Source organism: Globicephala melas, chromosome 9 (assembly GCF_963455315.2).
Source record: "Globicephala melas chromosome 9, mGloMel1.2, whole genome shotgun sequence".
Taxonomy (NCBI): Eukaryota; Metazoa; Chordata; class Mammalia; order Artiodactyla; family Delphinidae; genus Globicephala; species Globicephala melas.
The window spans coordinates 6,542,256-6,565,899 of record NC_083322.1 but is presented as its reverse complement, the minus strand read 5'-3'; the positions used below and the strand labels follow the sequence as shown (position 1 = coordinate 6,565,899).

Genomic DNA, 23,644 nt, shown 5'->3' with positions numbered 1-23,644 from the left:
CTCTGAGGCTATTGATGATAGTTTTGTTTTTTAAAGGTTTTTTGCTCCATGCCCCACTTCCATTTCCTCAGTTCCTCCTCACTCTTGCTCATCTCCTGTCTGTTTTGATCTCTGTCAGACCTGTTAGAGCCTTTCCTCAGATGTCTGGTAGTCCAGTTGTTTGCTGACGCTTAACAGTGGAAAACCAGAAATCTAACTGGAAGCTCTGAGCACGTGGAAGGGAGGGACTTGCCAACTTGGAGCCTGTGTAGGGGATCTGGGCAGGCATTTGTTCCGAACAGCTTCCCCCAAATTCTTATTATTTTAACCTTGCTGCGTTCACTCCCAGGCCAGAGGTTCCTGGGGCTGCCAGATCCTGAGTCTTTTGAGGATTTAGCAAATGTAAATTGGGTTGTTTCTCCATTTGCCCACTGCTAGCTGAGGGTATGATTTTCTTGGATCTGCTCAGTTATTACTTTTTCATCTGCTTTTCAGTTAACAAAATTGTATTGCTATTGTCCCCTTGTTGTGTTGTCTATCCCAGAGGGTGTTTTTTTAAACAATTTTTAAAAACATTTATTTATTTATTTATTGGCTGCATTGGGTCTTAGTTGCGGCACGCAGGATCTTTCGCTGTGGTGTATGGGCTCTTCGTTGCGGTGCGTGGTTGTGGTGTGCAGGCTCAGTAGTTGTAGCTCACGGGGTTAGTTGCTGCGCGGCATGTGGGATCTTAGCTCCCCGATCGGGGATCGAACCGGCGTTCCCTGCATTGCAAGACAGATTCTCAACCAGTGGACCACCAGGGAAGTCCTTAGAGGGTGTTTTGTTTGGAGTTTTTTTCGGGGGTAGAGTGTCTTTTTAAACTCACAGGAGGAAGCAAAATTCAGTGTACGTGTTCAATCTGCATCTTAATTCAGAACTTCCTGAAACGTTTTCTGAATTTCCTCGCCCTTCTTTGGTGAAACAGAGAGAGCTCCTTTATAAGCCCCATGGAATACAGTTCTCAGCGCTAAAGCTTTGCCTATCTTGATAATTGACCACGTTCACAGACATAGTTCTCAGTGACGGTTGACTACTTCCAGAAATCAGATACATCTTCCTAAGTGAGGATTTACCACGTTGAAGATTTTGCAAAAGAAGTGCTGTTGGTTGTTGCTGACGCACTGGCTGAGAAGTAATGGATCCCGTGCGAAGGCTGGTGAGGAGTGTGCAGGGGGACAAGTGTGAGAGTCCGGAGCTGGCCTTCGTTATGACACTTCTGTTGCAGTGTGTGGCTGTTCCTAGAAGAATGGGTCTCATTCCCGCCGTGACTTGCACCCAGGGGGTGAGAGTAATGCGGTGTAGGTCTCGTATGTAGATTGATAACGCCCCCTCCCCCAGTCTGATCTGTTCCCAGAGTAGGGGTGTCCTCAGTGGTTGTGAGCTCAGGTGTGGAAGATTAAGGAAGAAGTTGGTGCTTAGCTGGTGTCATTTTTCCTTGCAGGCTCCTGTGACGTTTGATGACATCACGGTGTATTTGCTTCAGGAGGAGTGGATGCTGCTGAGTCAGCAACAGAAGGAGATCTGTGGTTCTGATGAGCTGGCGGCACCACTGGGTATGGGCTCCTGTTCACTTCCCCACTGCCTGAATCTAGGTCAGCATTCCCAACCATGTCTGACTATGACATACTTGAGAATTTTCTGGAATCCGACCATTTTTTTCCAGGCATCTTTATACTATTTATCCACTCAGTCCCATATCTGACTTAACTGCACACGGATTCACACATCACCCTTTCTCTTTTCCACTGAAATTAGCCAAGAGAAGTGGGGAAATTGGACGTGTCAAGGCTAGACCTGGATGCTTCAGAATATCCCAGCGTGCCAGAAGGGAAGCCCCACCTGTGGACTGTGGCACTGCGGGGTGGATTTTGTTTCAGTGCCCAGAGGACATTGGAGGTGGTGGGTGGTGGTGGAACGAGCATCAGATCTGCAGCCTGGAAATCTGGTCTCAGTCCCAGCTCTGCCACATGGTACTGACCAAGCCCATTAGCCTTTTCAAGCCTTGGCTTCTTTCTTCACAGGCTTGTCATAGAGGTTCAATGAAATAAAACAACTTGAAACTTTGTGCCCATGTAGGTAGTTTTCATCTTTTCTATTTTCTGAATGTCCTTTCTCTGCTTCTATGGGTAGACTTCCTAGACCATGGACAGAGAGGAATGTGTTTCATCATGTGCACATGCACACGTACTCTTTTCGGATTTCAATTTGATGACCATGCGCCGTGCCTTTCTCTGCTTCTTTTCTTCTTGACCCCTCAGGGTTCTGGGGGCAACAGTCTCAGCTCTCTGTGGATGGAGGGGTTGTGGTCTTACTGTCTACTAAAAATGGTTTGAAAACCAATGATTCTTTTAAACCAGAAGTTGCAAAGTAGCAGCTGTGGGCCAGATTTGGCCTGCACCTTTTTTTTCTTTCTTTCTTTCATCTCTTTTCTTTGGCTTTAAAATATTTAAATAAGTTGTCAGTATTTCGCCATGGGGGGGTTTTCATATAGAAATATGATTTCTGGCTTCTGTTGGAAACTGGGATGGTCTAGAGGCCATGCTGACCCTGTATTCAGCTGGCGGCCCCTCCTGGACTTGAGTAGCTACCGCACACCTGGGTTCAAATCCACAGCCTCCCACCCCTGCCTGGTTTCCTCAGAGTATTGTCTGGTCCCGCTCCGCATTTGAGTTTGAGCCTCTGTTCTGGACCAGTAGTTTTCATACCCTCTTAGCCTGTGTGACCTGGATCCGACCTCACAGTGCATCTCTCTGTTCCTGACTCAGGACCAGCTGTTGCCAACCCAGAGCTGTTCTATAAATTTGAGCGAGGGCCAGAGCAGTGGCTAGCCAAGGTCCAGGGCCAGGGGAGTCTCTTGAGCCTCCACCGAGGTGAGTGCGGACCTGCCCCCGGGAGGAGGGGTCCTTAGCTGGAGGGAGGGAGCAGGAAGCTGGGTCCCAAGGCTCCAGTCTCATCCTCTGCCTCTCCCTGTTCCCCACCAGTTACACACGAATGCTGTTCTTCCCCCAACTGTCACCCCGTCTAAGATATACACACCTCCCCCAATGTTGTTCTCCAAACTCTCATCTCCCTTTATTTTATTTCTACCTGAGAGTAGATGTTTATGTATAATTATATATTCTAAGGTCCATGAAGGCATGACTTGGTCTTACTTACTACTGTAGTCCCAGTACCAAGAACAACGCCTGGCACGTGGTTGCGTAGTAGACAATCGTGGAATGAATGAGTGAATAAACAGATGGCTGCTAAATCCTGGGGACTGATGTTTGCTTTCCTCCTTTGATAAGCATGTCCTGTTCAGGGATTGGCTTGCCCAGAGCCAGGCCAGATGGCCTCTGTCATTGTGTAAGACGAGCGCGTTAACCCAGCCCCTTCTACAGGAGAAAAGGGAGGTGGAATGAGTTCCCCGATGGATCGAATTGTGGACGTTTGCTCTCCCTTGTGATTTATCTCAGATGGACCGCAAGGAGCCCTAGACGTCACAGATACTAATTTGTTTCGGTTTGTTTCTCCTGTGCTTGGCTCTTAACTTGAGCCCATTGACTCTTTACTCGTAGCTTTGTGCTTCCGGGGTTGGCTACAGTTTCGTAGACTGACTGGTCCATTGGCGGGGAGAAAGTACTGCTGAGTCCTTGCCCACTGGGCATCTGAACTTGTTGGTGCATAATAAATGGCTCCAGAGGAGTTAGAGTTGTCTAAGCTGCATTTCAACCAAGGAGTGAATAAAGAAACTGCTGGTTTAGCTTAAAGAAGAAAAGTCTTAGTGACGTCATGGGATTTTTCACTTCTTGGAAGGGTTGTGGTGTGGGAAGGGCTGAAGTAGCACTCCTGAGGGGCAGGTACTCAAAGATGGATTGCAGCTCAGGGAAGACTCCGGGGACCAAACTGCCTGCCCGGAAGGTAGGTTGCTCTCTTGCTCTAAAGGTACATGAGCAAAGTGCAGACGCCTGTCTGGCAGGAGTACCAAGGAGGGGGGTTCCTGCCAAGTGTGCAGTTGCAGTGTTTGCTTTAATTACCTTTTTAACCCTACCTTCTCTTAGTTCAGTGTTCTTATCCATAAATAAGTCTGCTCTCCTGAAGACTGTGCCACTGTTTTAGGTTGCAGAGATCTCTTTTTTGCCAGGTATATCTGTCCTTTATATTAAAAAAAAACAACTGTTTTCTTAAAGCCCATTTGGTTTCTTCTGGGTTAGGCAAGGTGGACCTGGGGGTTGGGGGCTGGAGAGAAGAGAACACGGGTGCAGGCTGTCACTTTGTGGGTGTGGTTGCAGCTTTGATAGTCCATGGATCTAAGCACCTCTGTGAGTTGCAGTGACTCGACCTATAGGATGTCAGAGAAAATTCCATGTGTTTCTTTTTTCTAAAGGAAAAAACAAGATGGGCTTCATGGAAGAAATGGACATGCAAAGTCCCGCCAGAGAAGCTGGACTCTACCTGCCTCCTCAGAAGAAAGCCTGTCCTTCGCATTTCAGCTCAGAGGGTGGCAGCCTCCAGGGAGACTGCACAGGAAGAAGCAGAAAACCATTGAGACCCCGGTCCATCCAGAAGGCATGGTTTGCGCAGTTCCCGTGGTTGGTCATGAATGAGGAGCGGACGGCTCTCTTTTGCTCGGCTTGCCGGGAGTACCCATCCGTCAGAGACAAACGGTCAAGGTTAATAGAAGGTTACACAGGACCATTCAAGGTGGAGACTCTCAAATACCATGCCAAGAGCAAGGCCCACGTGCTCTGTGCCAAGGCCTTGGCAGCTCGGGACCCCAGCTGGGCAGCCCGTTTCCGGAGCATCCACGATGTGTCCAGAGAGGTGCTGGCCAGTCCGGGACACCTCTTCACTGCAGATTACCCCATATGTTACCCCCCAGGGCCTCAGGGGATCTATGATAACATGGTCCAGCTCCTGCCCAGCTCGAGAGCTGCACTGGAGGACCCTGGAGGGCGTGGAGCAATTCCTGCATTGTACCTAGACTGCATTCCTGATTTCAGGCAAAAAGAAATTGCTGATGACATCCACAGCTCCTCAGACGTTAACATTTTGTGTAATGACTCACCTGAACCCCGTGGCCAGGTAATACGTTTATAATGATTGCTCAAGGGAAAGGATTCTGTATAGCGTTACCATAAGCTGACATGCTTGTAATGTGCTGGGTGTTGTTTTAAGTGCTTTGCATGTATTAATTATCTCCTTTATTTGTGACAACAGCCCTACTCTAATCATCTCCTTTTGGCAGATGACAAAACATAATTAGTGGACCAGAATATTCTAACTTCTGATATAAAGAGAGCACCTAAATTCAGAACAGTAATCTTTATCCAGAATCCAGAACGACCACAGAACTCAGGAAATTGTCCACAGCCACAAAACAGCCACAGAGCTCTTAAATAATCAATGTAAACAAATTTTTTAACGTTAACTTCAAAATCATGTAGCACTTTTAAACACTGCAAAGTTTCTTCAGACGTGTCCTTTTATGTAGTGTTTTTAATGCTGCTATGAGGTGGGTGGAGCAAACCTAGTTAAACTCATCTTGTTGGGGAACAACTAAGACTTAGCAGGGAAGTGATGTAGCCAGAGAACAAGGGCTCTTGCGGCAGTGACCTCCCCTCAGAGCCCTTGACCGCCAGCCCAGTGCTTTCCTTCTACTCCCTGCAGCACTGGTGGGCCCTCAAAGACTCTAGTTCTCACCTCAGGTTTATTTTGTAAAATAAAATAGGTTTATTTTCTAATTCTTCGGAAAATTGTCCTGCAAAGAAACTGTATTAATTGGAATCTTCGAGTAACCAGATCTGGCCCCTTTTCTCAACTCTTCCATGTAAGCGGGATTTTGCTACAAATCACTTTGAGCAACCCCTCTAGTGTTCCGATGAGAAGAGCTCAGACGTTCCGCGTGCCTAACATCATACGTAAAGTTAGTAAGCTCGAATTTTTATGGAATCCAGAAAAGTGACAAAGCTCATTTCCCTTCATGTTCATGTTCCTTCTAGTTTTTAGTATTCGAAGCTAATAAACAGGTCTAACCTTTTACAATCTGAATTCCTTTAACAGTAAAGTGTGTGTTAACCTAGTCACTGAATATGAGCATCTTTAGTTCTTTTTCACTGCTTCTTCCTTCCCATCCTGGTGGGGAACCTTAGCAGGGGCTGCTAGAGGCAGCTGGCTACCTTTGCAGTCGTGGATGAGTAGAAGGTGCCCCTTGGGGCTGTAAAGAACAGGGTGCAGCCATGAGGTTTTGCAAGACCCCTGTTCCTCAGTGCATTTTCCTTTCCTTCCAGGAAAGAAGAGGAAGGATCATTCCTTCCTTCTAGAATAACACTGAGGTTCGTTTGGTTTTTACCTGCTAATTCTGGGCCACACACATTTGCTTCTTTGACTTTTGGTGAATAAATGAATTCCTCAGAGTGCATCGGGGCCTCTTGGCAGGCTTCCCAGGAGAAAAAGGCCTTGAGCAGGACCCCGGAAGGATCATGCTGGGTGTCTGACGTGAGAGGAGTATTGAGTGACTGCTACTCTTTGTTGCAGGATCCTTCTGAAGAGGGGCTGTTTGAGGAGGTTCCTGTGGTGTTTGAGGATGTGGCGGTGTATTTCACCCGGGAGGAGTGGGGCACGCTAGACAAGCGGCAGAAGGAGCTGTACAGAGACGTGATGCGGATGAATTATGAGCTGTTGGCATCCCTGGGTAAAGATCCGTGTAGACCTTTGTTTGCCACCATCACTTGACGTGGGGACCCACGAGGGCAGCAGTGGCTTGTAGTCGTGTTCCCATTTCTGCCCTCACTGTGCATAGGCAGAGAGTGCTTATATCTCTGCGTCTCAGAACTCTCCCTGCTTTGGGGTACTGTGCTTTATCTCCTCTTCATCCACCCACCCATCATCCATCTTCCACCAAACATTATTGAGTACCTACTACGTGCTGGATGGGCGTGAATGAGTCACGGTCTCTGCTTTCAAGGGGCTGGCAGGTTTGTGGGAGAGACAGACACTATAATAAGAAAGTATGCAATAACACCAGCTCCATTAGAGATTCAGGAAGAGTGTCCTGGAGCTGCTGAAAAGAGTGACTTAATTTGGCCAGGCATCCGAGGGAGGGATAAGGGCTGTCTTTACAGAGTATGAAATATTTTAACTGAGTTGAAAGCCAGGGGCACAGGGACGGGCATCTAGACATGTCAGAGGTGGGGACAGCGTGAGCAAAGGCAGGGAGGCGAGAAAGGGCCTCCGGGAGGATTCCTGGATTCCGCCCTCTACTTTGTGCTGGGGCTGCTTCATCAGGGGCCAGCATGGTGGGCGGTCTCGGCCTGGGCGTCACTAGGTTATAGGCACTGGAGAATGAAGAACAGCACGTGCTGTTCATTACTTTCCCAGAAGAGGCTCCTCTCCTGCATCTGCTTCTTGTTCTTTGCCTCCTTTTTCCATCAGACACCCAGGATTTTCACGTGGCACCAAAAAGACAACTTTTCATCTTACACAGCTGTTATTTACTATTTTTTTACTAGCATATATTGTAACAGAAACCTTGCAGAACAGGCTGCTGTACATAACTTAGGAATTCCGACAGCGACCTGTATCGTGACTTCTACGGAATAGGAAATTGGGGTGTTTGTGGCTTACCTGATGTCATATCCCCAGCTTACACACTGCCCTTTCATGTGCAGCTGAGATACGGATTATTTTCTGAACATACTTGACCTATAGACTACTTGTTTTTATCACTGTTCACAATTTTTAAATGGCTCCCCAAACATTCAGAAAGGCTGTGAGAAATTGTTTCTTTTATGAGGAGAGAGGTGCTGTAATCGTGTTCTGGGCCAGGGCACTTGTACCAAGTGCACCTTCAAAGAGCATCACTACCACTGACAGCGTTTAAAAGAGAGAGAGAGGGACTTCCCTGGTGGTCCAGTGGTTAAGACTCCACACTTCCAATACAGGGGGCCCGGCTTTGATCCCTGGTTGGGGAACTAGGATCACACATGCCATGAGGCACGGCCAAAAATAAATAAATAAATAAAAATAAAAATAGAGAGCGAGAGGGAAATTCGTTTTTAAGAAATACATACCCACTTACAAGAAGTTGGTTTTCCTTTGAAGGAGTGAGCAGCAGTGATGCCCTTTGCCCTTTGGACCCCTGTGGAAAGTCATGGGGAAAGTGGTGGGTGACCAGTGGCGTAACAGTGTGTCTCCCACAACCTGGGCCTGACTTGGATTGTTCAGCCAGGCAGCAGCATTTTCTTTTTAACTTCCGTATGTTAGGAAGTGGGGAAATCTTAACGAACTGGGGAAATTAAGGGACAGTTCAGCCTCAGTTAAGTGTTGTTTGGATGAACAATAAGTATAACCACGGGAGGGGTAATTAATTTTGCTTGAGGGTTGAGGGCAGGAATCAGGGAAGGCTTTATAGAGGATGGGGCTGTCCTCTTCAGTTGTCTGTGGAATTAAAATGGGTCCAGGGGTCTAGGAACGGAATTGCATGTGTGTGAGTCCTTCTCGCTACTTTAATTAGGTCTCCAGCTTTTATCCTTCAACTGTCCTCCAGTTGAGATGATTTTTCATGCTTGAGATATAAAAGCATTTTAAGGAGCCTTGAGGATATAACTGGGGCCAAACGTAAATGATTTGTATGTTTAAAAATAACCTTTTAAAGGGCCTCAAGCTGATAATTGGGATGTAAAACAGTGTTGAAATATAGTGGACCTAATTATTATTTTTGCTTTAACAAGGTTTTTTTCCTCCAATACTTTATCCTCCTGTGACAAGTATTTTAAAAATAGAAAACCTAACATTATTTGGCATTATCTTTTTTTTTTTTTTTTTTGCGGTACACGAGCCTCTCACCGTTGTGGCCTCTCCCGTTGCAGAGCACAGGCTCCGGATGTGCAGGCTCAGCTGCCATGGCTCACAGGCCCAGCCTCTCCGCGGCATGTGGGATCCTCCCAGACCGGGGCATGAACCCGTGTCCCCTGCATCGGCAGGCGGACTCTCAACCACTGCGCCACCAGGGAAGCCCCTCCCATCCATTTTTTTTTTATATCTTTTTTTGTTTGTTTGGTTTGGTTTGGTTTTTCAATTTCCTTCCTATTTATTTATTTATTTTGGCTGTGTCGGGTCTTAGTTGCGGCACGTGGGTCTTTCATTGTGGCAGGCGAGCTCTTCGTTGCAGCACACAGGCTTCTCTCTAATTGTGGTGGCGCAAGCTCAGTAGTTGCAAAGCACAGGCTCTCTAGTTGTGGCACAGGGGCTCCAGAGCGTGTGGGCGCAGTAGTTGCAGTGTGTGGGCTCTCTAGTCGTGGCTGCGGGCTCCAAAGTGCGTGGGCTCTGTAGTCGCGGCACACGGGCCTTCTAGTTGTGGCGCATGGGCTCAGTAGTGGCAGCTCACAGCCTCTCTAGTTGTGGCACACGGGCTCCAGAGTGCGCGGGTTCAGTAGTTGTGGTGTGTGGGCTCTCTAGTTGTGGCCACAGGCTCCAGAGCACGTGGGCTCTGTAGTTGTGGCACGCAGGCTCTCTAGTTGTGGCACGTGGGCTCAGTAGTTGAGGTGCATGGGCTTTGTTGCCCCGCGGTACGTGGGATCTTAGTTCCCCGACCAGGGATTGAACCCACATACCCTGCATTGGAAGGTGGATTCTTAACCACTGGAACACCAGGAAAGTCCACTCCCATCCATTTTTAACGTTTATTATCTTTTAATTGAAGTACTGTGATCTGCTTCTATTGGGTATTACAGGAAGCCTTTATGTTTTCTTTTATTCTATGTCTGGAAATAATAATAGGCGCTTTTGCTGTTGACTGAACACCTACCAAAGGCTATGTTGAGTGTCTTGCGTATCTGCTCTCTAATCCTTAAACCAAACCTGTAAAGCAGGTAGTAGTAGTATTTTCAGGTGAGAAAACAGCCCAATGGCTTTGAGAATCCCACCCATTTAGCTGGAAAATGGCTAAACTGAAATTCTTACTGTTCCACCCACTGCATGTGCACTAGACTCGGCTAAAATTCCTGCTTCGTATATGTTTATTACCAGTTGGACTCCAGTTCTTTTATTTTCAAGATTTGTGCTAATCATTGTTAATATTAAAATAACAATAGCACCAAGGATAATATAAGATTATTTAAAAATTCAAGCAGTATTAGGATTTTTTAGAAGTCTCCACTCCTATCCCCAGTCCCCCTAGCAAGAGGGTTAGTAGTTTGGTCTGGCTGTCTCAGACCTTCTCTGTAGGTCACTGTTAGTGCTCTTGCCTCCGCCTCCATGAGAACTGAGGTGCAGAAAGGGGCTGATGCCCTGGGGTGAGAGGCTGTGGTTGCTTCAGCCCAGCTCAGGTCAGGTCATGGGTCTTTGTGGTCTGGTGTTCATCATGGTACATTGCAGCACATTCATGCCGTTGATTTCCTTTTGCTCTTATCATTTGAGGAAACGCAGCTAATTCTTCCGTTGCTCTTATTAGGATTTACAACTAGTAGATTTGTTCTTTTAGGTTTTATAATTTTTGTACCTGTTTTTAAAAAGACAATCTCAATTTGATGCAGTCAAATTTAATATTAATTTGTCGGTTGTGTGGCAGTTAAATTGCGTCGACTAAAGCTTTTCAACTGATGGTAGTTTCCGGGTTAGGTCCACTCACCTGTCAACAGCCTCCTAGGCCTGCCCAGCTCTCTAATCAATAGGACTGAACTTGCAGAGGACAGTCATTTTGCTTATGGAGAAAATAAGAGGTTTATGTTGTTTTTAATGCTTTCCTGTGTCAACCTCTACTTTTGTGGACTTGCTTTTGCTTAGAACTATTTATCACTCTGTAGAGTTCCAACTGTTCTTTTATTTCTGTACTTTAAATTCTGGTTTCAAACTTCGGCCATATTTGGTGATGTCTCTTGCTTCCCCTGCAAAAAAAGAAAACTCAGTTATATTCCACTGTTAAGAAACTAATATTTGTCAGTAAGAACAGAAAAGCCAATATAGGAACTATGTGGTAACCCTCGTTTTTACTAGGAAAGGTGTCATCATATGCTGAGTGGCAGGTCACTCACTTCAGGTGGGCAGTGTCTTTTCTCCATGTGAGGTCATCAGCTACAGCTAGACCTCACATAGCTGAGGGAAGAAGTCATGTCACTAAGTGGAAAGCAAAACTAAGCGGGAGAGCCCTCAATGAGATGAGCAGGAGTTAGAATGGCTCATATGATGACTAGGAGGCCAGCTGCTGTATGGTGGGCCATATACGGCCTCCAAGTGGGGGCCGTGCTGAGCTAGAGAGAGAAGAACCAAGGCAAGGTGCCAGAGTGGCCATCTCCAAACTGATTCGTTGGCAGGCCTGCCAACCTTGGGCTGAAGTTAGCCTGGAAGGATCAGAATCTGTCTTTGTAGGCCAAGCCATTTTTATGGGCTTTTATGGAGAGAGAGAGAGAGAGAGAGAGAGAGAGAGAGAGAGAGAGAGAGAGAGAGAGAGAGTGTGTGTGTGTGTGTGTGTGTGTGTGTGTGTGTGTGTGTGTGTGTGTGTGTGTGGCCATGCTATAGTTATGTCTTCTTAGTCACTTTTCCATTACTAAGACATAGGAAAATCTGTTTGAAAATTCCCTTCTGTTTCACTTGTTCTGAAGAGAACAAAAAGACAAGGTTTCTGGCAACATTTCAGCCGTAGCTTCAGAGAGGTGTGATTGGGGTACAGCACTACCGGGGCCAGTGTGGTGGTGCTAGGGGCAATCAAAAGTGACCAATCCCCAGGGTAATATAACTTAGGCAAACACATACAGGGATACTCAGTATCATGTATGTTTTCAGTAAATCTTTAAAAAATATTTCTTCATAATTACGTTTCTTTAATCAAAGTAGTTCTCATAAGACATATAACAAAAAATGACAGTTCCCTGTCCTACCATTGTCTGTTGCCAGGTCCTCCTCCCCCCAATTTTTTAGCTGTTTCTTGCAGTACTTGTTTCATTATTTCTGAGTAACACCTGTAGACATTATTTTTAAAAGCATGAACTTCAGTAGGAGGCACTCATAAAACAGCTTCATTCTTTTCCATCAGCACTTGTTTGGATCAGCTCTTTGGGGATTTTCTTTCTCACCCTTTGGGTTGCCAAAAGAAAATTCAAAGAGCTTTACTTGCTATGAATATTTTTTTGAGCAAGAAACAAACTGTTCATGAACTGGGAGACTTCAAACCCAAAGTGGTTAAAAACTTGGCTCTCAGCAGTTAAAGCTCAATTTGTAAAACATGAATGAAGAAGTACATTGTTTTTTAACTGTGATTATATTCTCTTTAGGGTCGTAGCACTGTGTACCTTTTCTTGTGTGTACTGATTGGCTTGGAAGCTGTAAGGTCACACTGACATGAAGGAAACTTCAATTTTGTTTAAGACCAGAGTCAGCATTCTGAGGAAATCAGGACAGCTTAAGATTTGGTTGTGTTGACTATGAGTGTTTGGTCCAGGGGTCCGTTCAAATTGTGGCCTCCATTTTGGTTTCTCTTTACAGGGTGAAACCTGGGGCAGGGCGCATGACTTGTCACACTCAGGTAAACAGAAAGTCCTCCAGTCACTTTTTAGTCACATTAATGATCTAATTTCAATTAATAAAATGTCCAGTACAGTACTCTTCAAAAATGTCCTGATTAGGAGGAGGACTCTGGTGGAGCTCCAGGAATCTGTCTCCTCATGTAGACAACAATTGCACTGGTAGAATCTGTCTGATGTGACTATTTTGGAACTCTGAAATCTGTCAAAGGCTTGCAACTTACAGGAGAAAAGTTGGAAAGTAAATTGTGGTGAAGTTCGGTCAATTTCAGCCCTTAGCACCTTAGCAGCTGCCCATCTCCCACCCCTACGATGTTCCTGGAGCTGCTTGCACACAGATTGCAGGAATTAGGGCGGGCAAAAAGAATGCTGTCCTCTAAGCATCAGGGATCAGTGCTGTGATCACCGATCGCTGCTTCTCATCTCAGAGGTGCAGACAAAGAAGTAAGCAGCCAGTGTTTTTGCACCTCCCCCATTTTTGCAAGTTCCTCCCCCTCCTCTTAATTTTTCTCTTTTCCCTCTTTTGAAAACCAGACATTAAAGACTAGGACATTCAAAAACATATAGAAGGAAAATTAGAAAGTGATTTCGCATACCCAGGGAAAGACTCCAAAAGACCTGAGAAGACTTTAAGTTTACACCTCAGGCTGATCCTTGGCACAGAGTAGCCTATAATGATTAAAATTTTTAAATAATAACAATAATCGAAAACAATAAAAACAGCAAACCTTGGGGATTGGGGAGAATCTGATTTCCAGAGTTACCACATTATTAGATTCAGATATCCAGTGTTCAACAAAAAATCACAAGGCATACAAATAAATAGGAGAGTATGACCCATTCAAAGGAAGAAACTAAATCAATAAAAACTGTCCCTGAAGAAGACCTGATGGCAGGTATACTAGATAAATACTTTAAAACAACTGTCTTAAAAATGGTAAAAGAAATTTAGGAAGATGTGGAGAAAGCCAAGACAGCAATGTATGAATAAAATGGAAATATAACTAAAGAGAGGAAACCTAAGAAGGATCTAGAAAGAAGACTGAGAGCTGAAAACTACAATAACTGAAATGAAAAATTAACTAGAGGAATACAAAAACATTTGAGCAGGCAGAATAGAGAATCAGCAAGCTTGAAGATAGGACAATGGAAATTATGGAGCCTGTGAAACAAACAAAAAAGGTCAAAGAAGAGTGAACAGAGCCCAAGGGATATGCAGGAAACCATCAAGTGGACCAGCATACACATTGTGGGAGTCCCAGAGGGAAAAGAGAGAGAGAAAGGGAAAGACATAATGGCTAAAATCTCTACAAATTTGATCGAAGACATGAATATAAACATCCAAGAAGCTCAACAAACTCCAGGTAAGATGAATTCAGACACCCACACTGAGACACACTATAATTAGAATTTCAAAAACAAAGGCAGAATCTTGGAAGCAGCAAGAGAGAAGTGAATCAACTAGAGAAAGCCCGCACGCAGCAATGAAGACCCAACGCAGCCAAAAATAATAAATAAATAAAAATAAATTTACTAAAAAAAAAAAGGAAGATCTCAAATCAACAACTTAACTTTACAACTTAAGGAGCTAGAAAAAGAAGAATAAACTAAACCCAAAGCTAGCAGAAGGAAGGAAATGATAAAGATGAGAGCAGAGATAAATAGAGAATAGAAAAACTAGAGAAAAATCAATGGAACCAAAAGTTGGTTCTTGAAAAGATCAACAAAATTGACAAACCTTTAGCTAGATGGACTAAGAGGCACAGGCAAGAAAGGAAAAAATAGACAAGTTGGGCTTCATGAAAATTGTAAAATTTTGTGAATCAAAAGACATACGTGGGGCTTCCCTGGTGGCGCAGTGGTTGAGAGTCCGCCTGCCGATGCAGGGGACACGGGTTCGTGTCCCGGTCTGGGAAGATCCCACATGCTGTGGAGCGGCTAGGCCTGTGAGCCATGGCTGCTGAGCCTGCACGTCCAGAGCCTGTGCTCCGCAATGGGAGAGGCCACAACAGTGAGAGGCCCACATACCGCAAAAAAAAAAAAAAAAAAAAAAAAGACAGACATATAAATATAATAAAAAGACAGCATACAGAATGGGAGAAAGTATTTGCAAATCATATATCAGATAAGGGTTTACTATCCAGAATATATAAAGAACTCCTAAAACTCAGCAACAACAAAAAACCTGATTAAAAAATGTACAAAGGACTTGAATAGGCATTTCTTCAAAGAAGATGTACAAATGGCCAATAAGCATATGAAAAGATACTCTATCACAATCATTAGGGAAACGTAAATCAATACTACAATAAGATACCACCTCACACCCATAAGGATGCCTACTATCAAAAAAATAGAAAACAGCAACTATTGCTGAGGATAGAACATTTATGCCCTGTTGGTGGGAATATAAAATGGTAAGTCGCTGTGGAAAACAGTATGGTGGATTAAATTATAGTGTTATATCAATGTTAAATTTTCTGATTTTGATCATTATACTTTGACTGTATAAGACATATTAGTTTTCAGTTGCCGCATAACAAATTATCACAAATTTAATGGCTAAAAAACACCCATTTATTATCTCACAGTTCTGGAGTTCAGAAGTCCAGGTGGGCTTAGCTGGGTTCTTTGCTTAGGGTCTAACATGGCTGAAATTAAGTGTGCCAGACTGGCCTCTTATCAAGAGGCTCTGGGAAGAATCACTGGGATGTTGAGTTGTTGGCAGGATCAAGTTCCTTGTGGTTGTAGGACTGAGGTCCCCATTTTCTTTCTGGCTGCCAACCATTCTCAGCTCCTAGGGCCTGCTCCCAGGTCCTTTGCACATGGCCTTCTCCATCCTTAGGCCAGCAATAATACATTGAATTTTTTTGGTGTTTTGATTCTCTGACTTCCTCTGCTTTTAAGCGGCTAGTGTGATTACATTAACTAATCACCCAGACAACATCTCTTTTGCTATGTAATGTAATTACGGGTGTGATATCAGTTCACACATTTCAGTCACACTCCAAGGGGCAGGGATTAGGCAAGGGTTAGGGTCATGGAGCTCGTGTTAGAATTTTGCAAACCCGATAAGAGAATGTCTTTTTTTTTTGAGTGCTACACACAGAAGTATTTAGGAATAAAGGGAGGAATGAAAACAATTTAGCCTCAAATGGTCCAGAAAAATATTATATATATATATTACTTATATATTTTAAAGCTTCCCAGGTAACTCCAGTGTGCAGCCTGCACATATACATATATATGTATTTATATATTATACATACAGAGAGAGGAAAAGGAGGGAGGGAGAGAGGGCACATGGGCATGATAAAGCAAATGGAACAAAATGCAAATGATTGGAGTTCCTTGTTTTATTATTAAAACTTTTCTATAGGTTTTAAATGATATCAAAAATTGACCCCAAAAAAAATTCAGGAAACAAAAGTCCAGTCCTTGTGTAGTGGTTAAAAATCTGGACTTCATTTAAAGCTGAAGTTTCTTGCCTCTCCCACCTCAACCTGCTTTAGGTCTAGAATCCGGAATCTTGTGATAGGAAGAAAGAAGTTCTCCTCCTACCTCCCAGCTTGTTCCAGGATTTCTGCTGCATCCTGGCTGGGAATGGTGGTGTGTAGGTGGGGAGGAGAAGTACAAGAATTACATCCATGTAATCTGATACCAGTTACATGTAGCTGGGATAATTGAAAGCTGATTCTCCAAGTGTGTTTGTGGGTTCTGCACTCCCCCAAACCCGTTACTGGAGATCTCTCGCTACAGTGGGTAATGTCTGCTTTGGCAGTCTGCCCCATATGGGCTCCTTAGGGGAGCATCACCAATAGGCAGACAGGGGCAGCCCCTTTAAGTGGCTCTGGGCCTCTTCTCTTTCCCTCCAGGGCTCACATCTGGACCATGGAAAACACTTATATATCCTTTGCTCTGACAAGCCCTGTGAATGTAGGCTCTTCCCAACATGGCCACCACCAAGGAACCATCGGTCAGTTTATGCCTTTAGTCTTTTCCAGGCCTGGATTCCTGAGCAGCCCCACAGCTCCAGGAAATACAGGTCAGGATTTCATTCCCATTAGGCTTAAGGTCAGAGGAAAGTAGCCCAGTCCACCCCACCCCTCCCCATGGGAGTGTGGAAGGTTCACAGTACACTTGACAGCTCTTTCCAAAGCATCTCTAATATCCAACTTCCTGACCTCCTCACTCCCAGTGCTTTGACTCCCTCTTAGTGGCAAGTGCTTGGGTTACAGCCCAGTGTTTCAGCCACTCTTTCCAAGTTGGCTTCGGTGGTCTAGCTTTGGAATGGGGGAGAGTTGGCTCCTATTTTGGGGGGGTCTTCAGCCGAAACAGGCAGACAGAATCACACTTTAATATCCTGTTGCATATGTTTATTGCTATTCCTGATTTATTGATTTTAGATATTATCTATTGATTCCTACTGTGGAGGATGAAGATATGGCCCTCTTACATCACCCCAGGCCCCCACTTCTCTTCCCTCCATCCTCTCAGAACAGGTATATCATACTTTTTTGGTTAATTCAATGTAAATTATTTGCCTAATTATGATTATGTATTATTTACTTCTAATCAAAGTGACATATTATGATGATGTTTCCTTTGTTGTAGGATTCCCCCCCCCCAGGAATTGAAATTTTTTCTTATTTTTTTACTTTGCTAGCTTTCTGTACTATCACCAATTCTTCTCAAACTCTCCATGGAATTATATAACTCCTTTGAAGAGTCTTTTCCACATCATCAAACATCCTGTGACCTATCCGTTTCACTTTTTTTTCTGGAAACTTCTGTCACTGGGTCTTCCATTCCTCTGCTCTATCTAAACTAGTTATACTTTAGGCCTGCTGCACAGCTGTGGGCTTAGACTTTCCTTCATCTCTCTCCTATTTCCTGGATCTATTGCTTCTTTTAGGTTTATGTCTTCATTTTGTTGGAGCACATCCTTCAGTAACTTCCTAAGAAAGGGTTCATGGGAGGAAATTTTTTAAAGACTCTGTATATCTGAAAATGCCCTTATTCTGCTCTCACAATTGATAATGTGGTTTGGGTATAGAATTCCAGGTTGGAAATGTTTTTCCTCAGCATTTTGAAAGCATTGATCTTAGGTTTTACAGGTGCTGTTGAGCAGTCTAAATACCTTTTTATTCCTAAATCTTTGAACGCAGCCTGTTTTTCCACTCTGAAAAGCTTTAAGGCCTATTCCAGTGTTTTGAAGTACTTAGTGCTTAATGATACGGATTTTTTTTCATCTTTTGTTCTGCATATCTGGTGCTTCCCTTCCATGTGGAAACTCACAGTTTCCATTTTGGGGAAACATTCTTGTATTATTTCTTCCTTTATATTTTCTCTTTTCTTTCTTCCAAAAAAGTCCTATTAGTTAGATATTAGACTTCTTAAATTAAGCCTCTGGCTTTGTTTTATTTTTTTCTCCTATTTCCTGCTTCTGTCTTTTTTGTTCTACTTTCCTGGAGTTTTCCTCCATTTTATTTTCTAACAATTCTATTTAAGTTAAAACATTTTTTTCTATCATATTTTAAACTAAGAGCCCTTATTGCTCTTTTCATGGATAACTATCATGACTTTTCTCTGTGGGAATGTTCTAGTTTTGAGGGGAGGGGGTTGAAATTTTGTTTTGCTTCCTGCAGTATCTCTAGTTCCTTCAATCCTTTTCCCTACTTGTTAGCAGTTTGTCTTAAATAAATATCTTTAGGTTCATTCACATTTAAGAGTAAAGCCTTAAAAACTGGCTGGAAGCTCTGTGTGCATGGCTGGGACTCAAGGGGTAGGTTACATTGTAGGGTGACCAGCTGTGAACCTGGATGTTTCATTGAAGAGCCCGGCAAGGTCTGGATCCGTAGGTCTTTTGGGGAGGAGGCTTGGGGAGGGGCAATTCCATTTCTCCAAAGAAAACTTCCAGTCTCCTGCTTGGCTGTACCCCAAGCTGGTGTTCTCGGAGCCGGGTAACGCAGCTTCTGGTCTGTAGACTGTCTCCATCTGTTTGCATCACAGCTCTTCTTCATCTTTCACTCACCCCACCATCCCAGGGCCCGGAACCTTTCTGGTTAAGTTTTTCTGTAGACCAACCTCTCTCTCCTCCTTGGGGGAGGGTGGTGGTATTTTCTGGCTTCCCGGAATAGGTGAGCGGACCTGGCCTTGAACCGGTCTCTCCTTACCCACCACCTTCTGCTGCACCTGGTGCCTCCAGGTACTGGCTCTTGGGGATTCTGGGGTCAAGTTCACTTCTTTGTCCTTATTACCCACTCTGCTGGCATTTGGTGTCCAGCTCTGTTAGTTCTTCTCTTTTATCTCCTTTCCTTCATCTAAAAATGTATTAACATTTCTAGTACAATGTTTCTCTTGGGCTTACGCTTCTTTTTATTAGTATCCCTTTGCCCTCATTTTAGAGACGTTTGAAGATGAATAAGTGTTCAATCTACCACAGATTAATAATGTATTATATTTTTATTAGTAGTAAATATGTGGATACATACACACATGAACATATAAATACATTTGAATGATCCAAAGGTGAATAGTGAAATAATCTCCCTTTCACCTTGTCCTTCAGTCCCTCCACAGAGGTGCCCGCAGTTACCAGTGGCTTGTATATGTCTTTCCAAACAAAGGCTATACACCCTTTCACATCGATGCGTAAAAAGCATGTAAGTAGGGATTAATGGGTTTTACTTTAAATCAAGAAAGCAATTTCTTCGCATAGCCCTGCAGAATATTCATATTTTCAGTAAAGGGCAGTGCTTAACCCAAGGACACGAACCTCTTCTAGTCGGATTTCAGGTTCCACTGCAGGTGGCAGGCAGCGTTAGGGGGCTTTCCAGGTGCCCCGTGTAGTTAGCTACCTACACCAAGGCCAGCTGTGGGTGTTGCTGAGGGCCACATGCGTGGGACAGTTGTTGGTGGCCCTCTCCCACTTCTTGTGTGGCTTTCTTTATCATCCCTGTCCTCTCTCCTTCTATTTTGTCCTCCGTATTTCTTCCTGTTTTCACCCTTTCCCCTCCAGATCCGTTTAGCTGAGTCACGCTCCCATGCGTGAGCCGTGGGGCTAAGGGATGCACCCTAATTCGGTGCCTCTGTGGGTTTAAAATAAACTGGCACCCTAGATGGGTGTGCTCGTCGCGCCCCTGGTGGGAAGGTTTCATTAGGAGATGCGCCCAGAGGCCTCCCTGGGGCTTTCACATGGGCTGCTTGACTTGACAGTCCAGAGCTGTGATGTCGCTGTGACTCTTCGTCCCTACAACAGGGCCTGCTGCTGCCAAACCAGCCTTGATCTCAAAACTGGAGCGGAGAGCTGCACCCTGGACCAAGGACCCGAACGGGCCAAGGTGGGGGAAAGGGCGTCCTCCAGGTGGGTCTTGACCTGCTGGGTTCTGAAGGGTTGTTCGGGGGCCCAGGCAGCCCTGGCAAGTCACACAGTGCTAGTTCCGCCATCCTCCTGCTGGACCTGTTGTGCACCAGGCCCTGTATTGGTAGAAAAACGTGAATAAGAAACTAACCGTGCCTTCACAGTGTAGAAGAATCTGAGAAATGGGACGGTTTGGGAAAAATAAGGAGCTTTGATGAGCAGAAGTGAAACGGGGAGACTGTGGTAGAGCTGATGGGGGTGGTGCATGGTGGACACGGGCCATGAGGAGCCCCGTGACCCACGGCTGGGAGCCTCTGCTGCCTTCTCCCCGCTCCTCTGGTGTTTAGTGACAACACTGTTGGTCTGTGAGAGTTAGCAATTCGTGTATCTCTGTCAGTAACTTACTGGCTAATAGCTACTGCGTATACTTCTATGCCTCCCTTGTTTCCAAGACTCATAAGAAGACTTCTGGATGTTTAACCTCATTTCTTTGTGGTGCCTCGAAAGAGGATTAAAACCATCCAATAGCATCTGTGGCCAAGGTGCTAAGTAAGCTTATTAGCATCTGATGTCACATGATCTCAGGGTAGATATGTGGATAGGGAGGGGGAGGCTGGCTAAAGAACCCACAAGGATTAGCAGACAACTCTTGGGGAGACAGACTGGCTTTCAGAGAAACTAGTGGGAAAGGGTTTAAATAGAAGCCACTACTGATTTCTAGAAAGGTGGATGACATTCATCCTCTCTGCTTTGCATAAGGGGTACTTACTGAATTGGGGTGTCTTAGCTGATAGGAGGCTGCAGAGTTCTGGGCAGCAAAACCGAGCACAGTTTGACTTGCTCCAAAGGGAAGAAGACGACGGTGGCCATCAGAGAGGCACACACACAGGCCTCAGCTGAAGAATCTGCACTGCTCCCAGCTCCTGCCATGGAGACGTGCACCTCCTACTGCAATCCCAGCCTTTGTGAAGTAGAAGCAGATGGACGGAGGAAAATCAAGAGGACTTACAGACCCCGCTCAATTCAGAGGTCGTGGTTTGGGCAGTTCCCATGGTTAGTAATTGACCCCAAAGAGACCAAGCTCTTCTGCTCAGCTTGCAAAGAAAGACCTAGTCTCCACGACAAATCATCCCGGTTAGTCCGAGGTTACACGGGTCCTTTTAAAGTGGAGACTTTAAAGTACCATGAAGTCAGCAAAGCACACAAGCTCTGTGTCAACACCGTGGAAGTCAAGGAAGACACCCCACAGGCCGCCCTCGTCCCCGAGATCTCCAGTGACCTGATGGCCGACATGGAGCACTTTTTCAATGCCGCCTATTCCATCGCGTACCACTCGAGGCCCCTGAACGACTTTGAGAAGATCCTGCAACTCCTCCAAAGCACTGGGACCGTGATTTTGGGCAAGTACCGAAATCGCACCGCCTGCACTCAGTTCATCAAATACATCTCCGAGACTCTGAAGAAGGAGATCCTTGAGGATGTCCGGAACTCCCCGTGTGTGAGCGTGCTGCTGGACAGCGCCACAGACACCTCCGACCAGTCCTGTGTGGGCATTTACATCCGCTACTTTAAGGGGATGGAGGTGAAGGAGTCTTACATCACTCTGGCCCCACTCTACAGCGAGACGGTGGATGGATACTTTGAGACCATCATCTCTGCCCTGGACGAACTGGACATCCCCTTCCGGAAGCCTGGCTGGGTAGTGGGCCTGGGAACCGATGGCTCAACCATGCTGAGCTGCAGAGGAGGTCTGGTGGAGAAGCTCCAGGAGATCGTCCCCCAGCTGCTGCCGGTGCATTGTGTGGCCCACCGGCTACACCTGGCCGTGGTTGACGCCTGTGGAGGCATCGACCTGGTCAAGAAGTGTGACCGGCACATCCGAACCGTCTTCAAGTTCTATCAGTCCTCGAACAAAAGGCTGAATGAGCTGCAGGAAGGCGCGGCCCCGCTGGAGCAGGAAATCATCCGCCTGAAGGACCTGAACGCTGTCAGGTGGGTGGCCAGCAAGAGGCGCACGCTGAGTGCGCTCATCGTGAGCTGGCCCGCCCTGGCCAGGCACCTGCAGAGCGTGGCGGAAGCAGGTGGCCAGGTCGGGCACAGGGCCAAGGGCGTGCTGAAGCTGATGAAGGGCTTCCATTTCGTCAAGTTCTGCCACTTCCTCTTGGACTTCCTGAGCATCTACAGGCCTTTGTCCGAAGTGTGCCAGAAGGAGATCGTGCTGATTACGGAGGTGAACTCCACGCTGGGCCGGGCCTATGTAGCACTGGAGACCCTCCGTCACCAGGCAGGACCCAAAGAGGAGGAGTTCAATGCCGGCTTCAGGGATGGGCGGCTCCACGGCATCTTCTTGGATAGAATGGAGATGGCAGAACAGCGGTTCCAGGTGGACAGGGAGAGAATGATCCTGACTGGGATTGAATACCTCCAGCAAAGGTTTGACGTGGACCGTCCCCCTCAGCTCAAGAACATGGAGGTGTTTGACGCCATGGCCTGGCCAAGTGGGATGGAACTGGCCGGTTTTGGGAATGATGATATTCTTGCCCTGGCCAGATATTTTGAACTCTCACTGCCCCCAGGATACAGCGAGGAAGCACTGCTGGAGGAGTGGCTGGGCCTGAAAGCCATCGCCAAGAACTTGCCATTCTCCATGCTGTGCAGGAACGCCCTGGCCCAGGACTGCCGCTTCCCCTTGCTCAGCAGGCTCGTGGCAGTGGTGGTCTGTGTGCCCGTCTCCACCTCCTGCTGTGAGCGCGGGTTCAGTGCCATGAACCGGATCAGGACCGATGAGAGGACCAAGCTCTCCAACGAGGTGATCAACATGCTCATGATGACAGCGGTGAATGGTGTGGCGGTCGCAGAGTACAACCCCCAGCCCGCCATCCAGCACTGGTACCTGACCTCCTCGGGTCGGCGTTTCAGCCACGTCTACACCTGTGCCCAAGTGCCACCCCGCTCCCACACAAGTAAGTATGCGTGGCAGAGTTCCCGGACATGGGGAAGCAAAGGAAGAGAATCTTAGCTTCCCAACCCCATGCTGAGCCCACAGCCTGGTAGAGTCTGCTCAAGGCAGCTGTCACAGTGGGCTTGCCCTAAGGTGTCACGTGCCCTACCATTTGTAGACCAGTGGGTGCTCAAGGCGGGACACCTGCCCTCCAGGAGATTATGATCCAGCTAGCAGGCAGGACGCCCACCCTGCAGGGCACAGGGCATAGAGCTAAGAGCAGGACTTTCCAGAGCAAGGCTGCCCAGGTTCAAATTCTCGTCCTGCCGCTGACTAGCACGTGACCTGGGGCAGCTTAATCTCTCTGTGCTATGGTTTTTCATCTGTAAAGCGGATTAATAGACATGAAGGGCTTGGAACAGCGTCTGGCCAGTAGTGCCCACGGCAGTCTTTAAAGGTACAGACTAGTACCAGAAATCACGCGGGGACTGGGCCAGCGAGGGCAGAGACACCACATCCCCGTGGGGCTGTGCGGACCCTGTTTGCAGAGGGAAGAGGTCGGTGCAGGTCACAGGGGCTGTGAGGACGGTGCTGTGCGGAGGAGAAGGTTGGGGGTTTCAGGCAGTGAAGGGGTCCGTGAGGAAAGCCTCCCACCTAGCCTGGAAGGCCAGGTGGGGACTGGGCTTGAGGGGGAGGTGACATTATCCTGGAGGCCAAGTTACTGGAAGTCTTAAGTAAGAAATTTTCCTCTTTTCAAGTAGTCACTGAACACCAGAGAAAACCAGAGCTTCTCCAGGCTGCTCCTGTGTCACTGAACAGTGA

General features: G+C 46.2%; 1 protein-coding gene across 3 annotated transcripts in view; it reads left to right on the top strand.

The window, feature by feature from the left end:
• The window catches only part of ZNF862 (zinc finger protein 862), a 32,720-nt gene that overhangs the window by 4,865 nt on the left and 4,211 nt on the right, over positions 1-23,644 (top strand). Inside the window, exons 2-7 of one of the 3 annotated variants that reach the window (XM_060305142.2) lie at positions 1,463-1,574; positions 2,787-2,891; positions 4,388-5,085; positions 6,538-6,694; positions 19,780-19,884; positions 20,730-22,844. In XM_060305142.2, the coding sequence (XP_060161125.1) occupies positions 1,463-1,574; positions 2,787-2,891; positions 4,388-5,085; positions 6,538-6,694; positions 19,780-19,884; positions 20,730-22,844 (3,292 nt within the window). The remainder of the gene's footprint in view (positions 1-1,462; positions 1,575-2,786; positions 2,892-4,387; positions 5,086-6,537; positions 6,695-19,779; positions 19,885-20,729; positions 22,845-23,644) is intronic. The other 2 variants (XM_060305143.2, XM_060305144.2) reach the window with 2 other exon arrangements.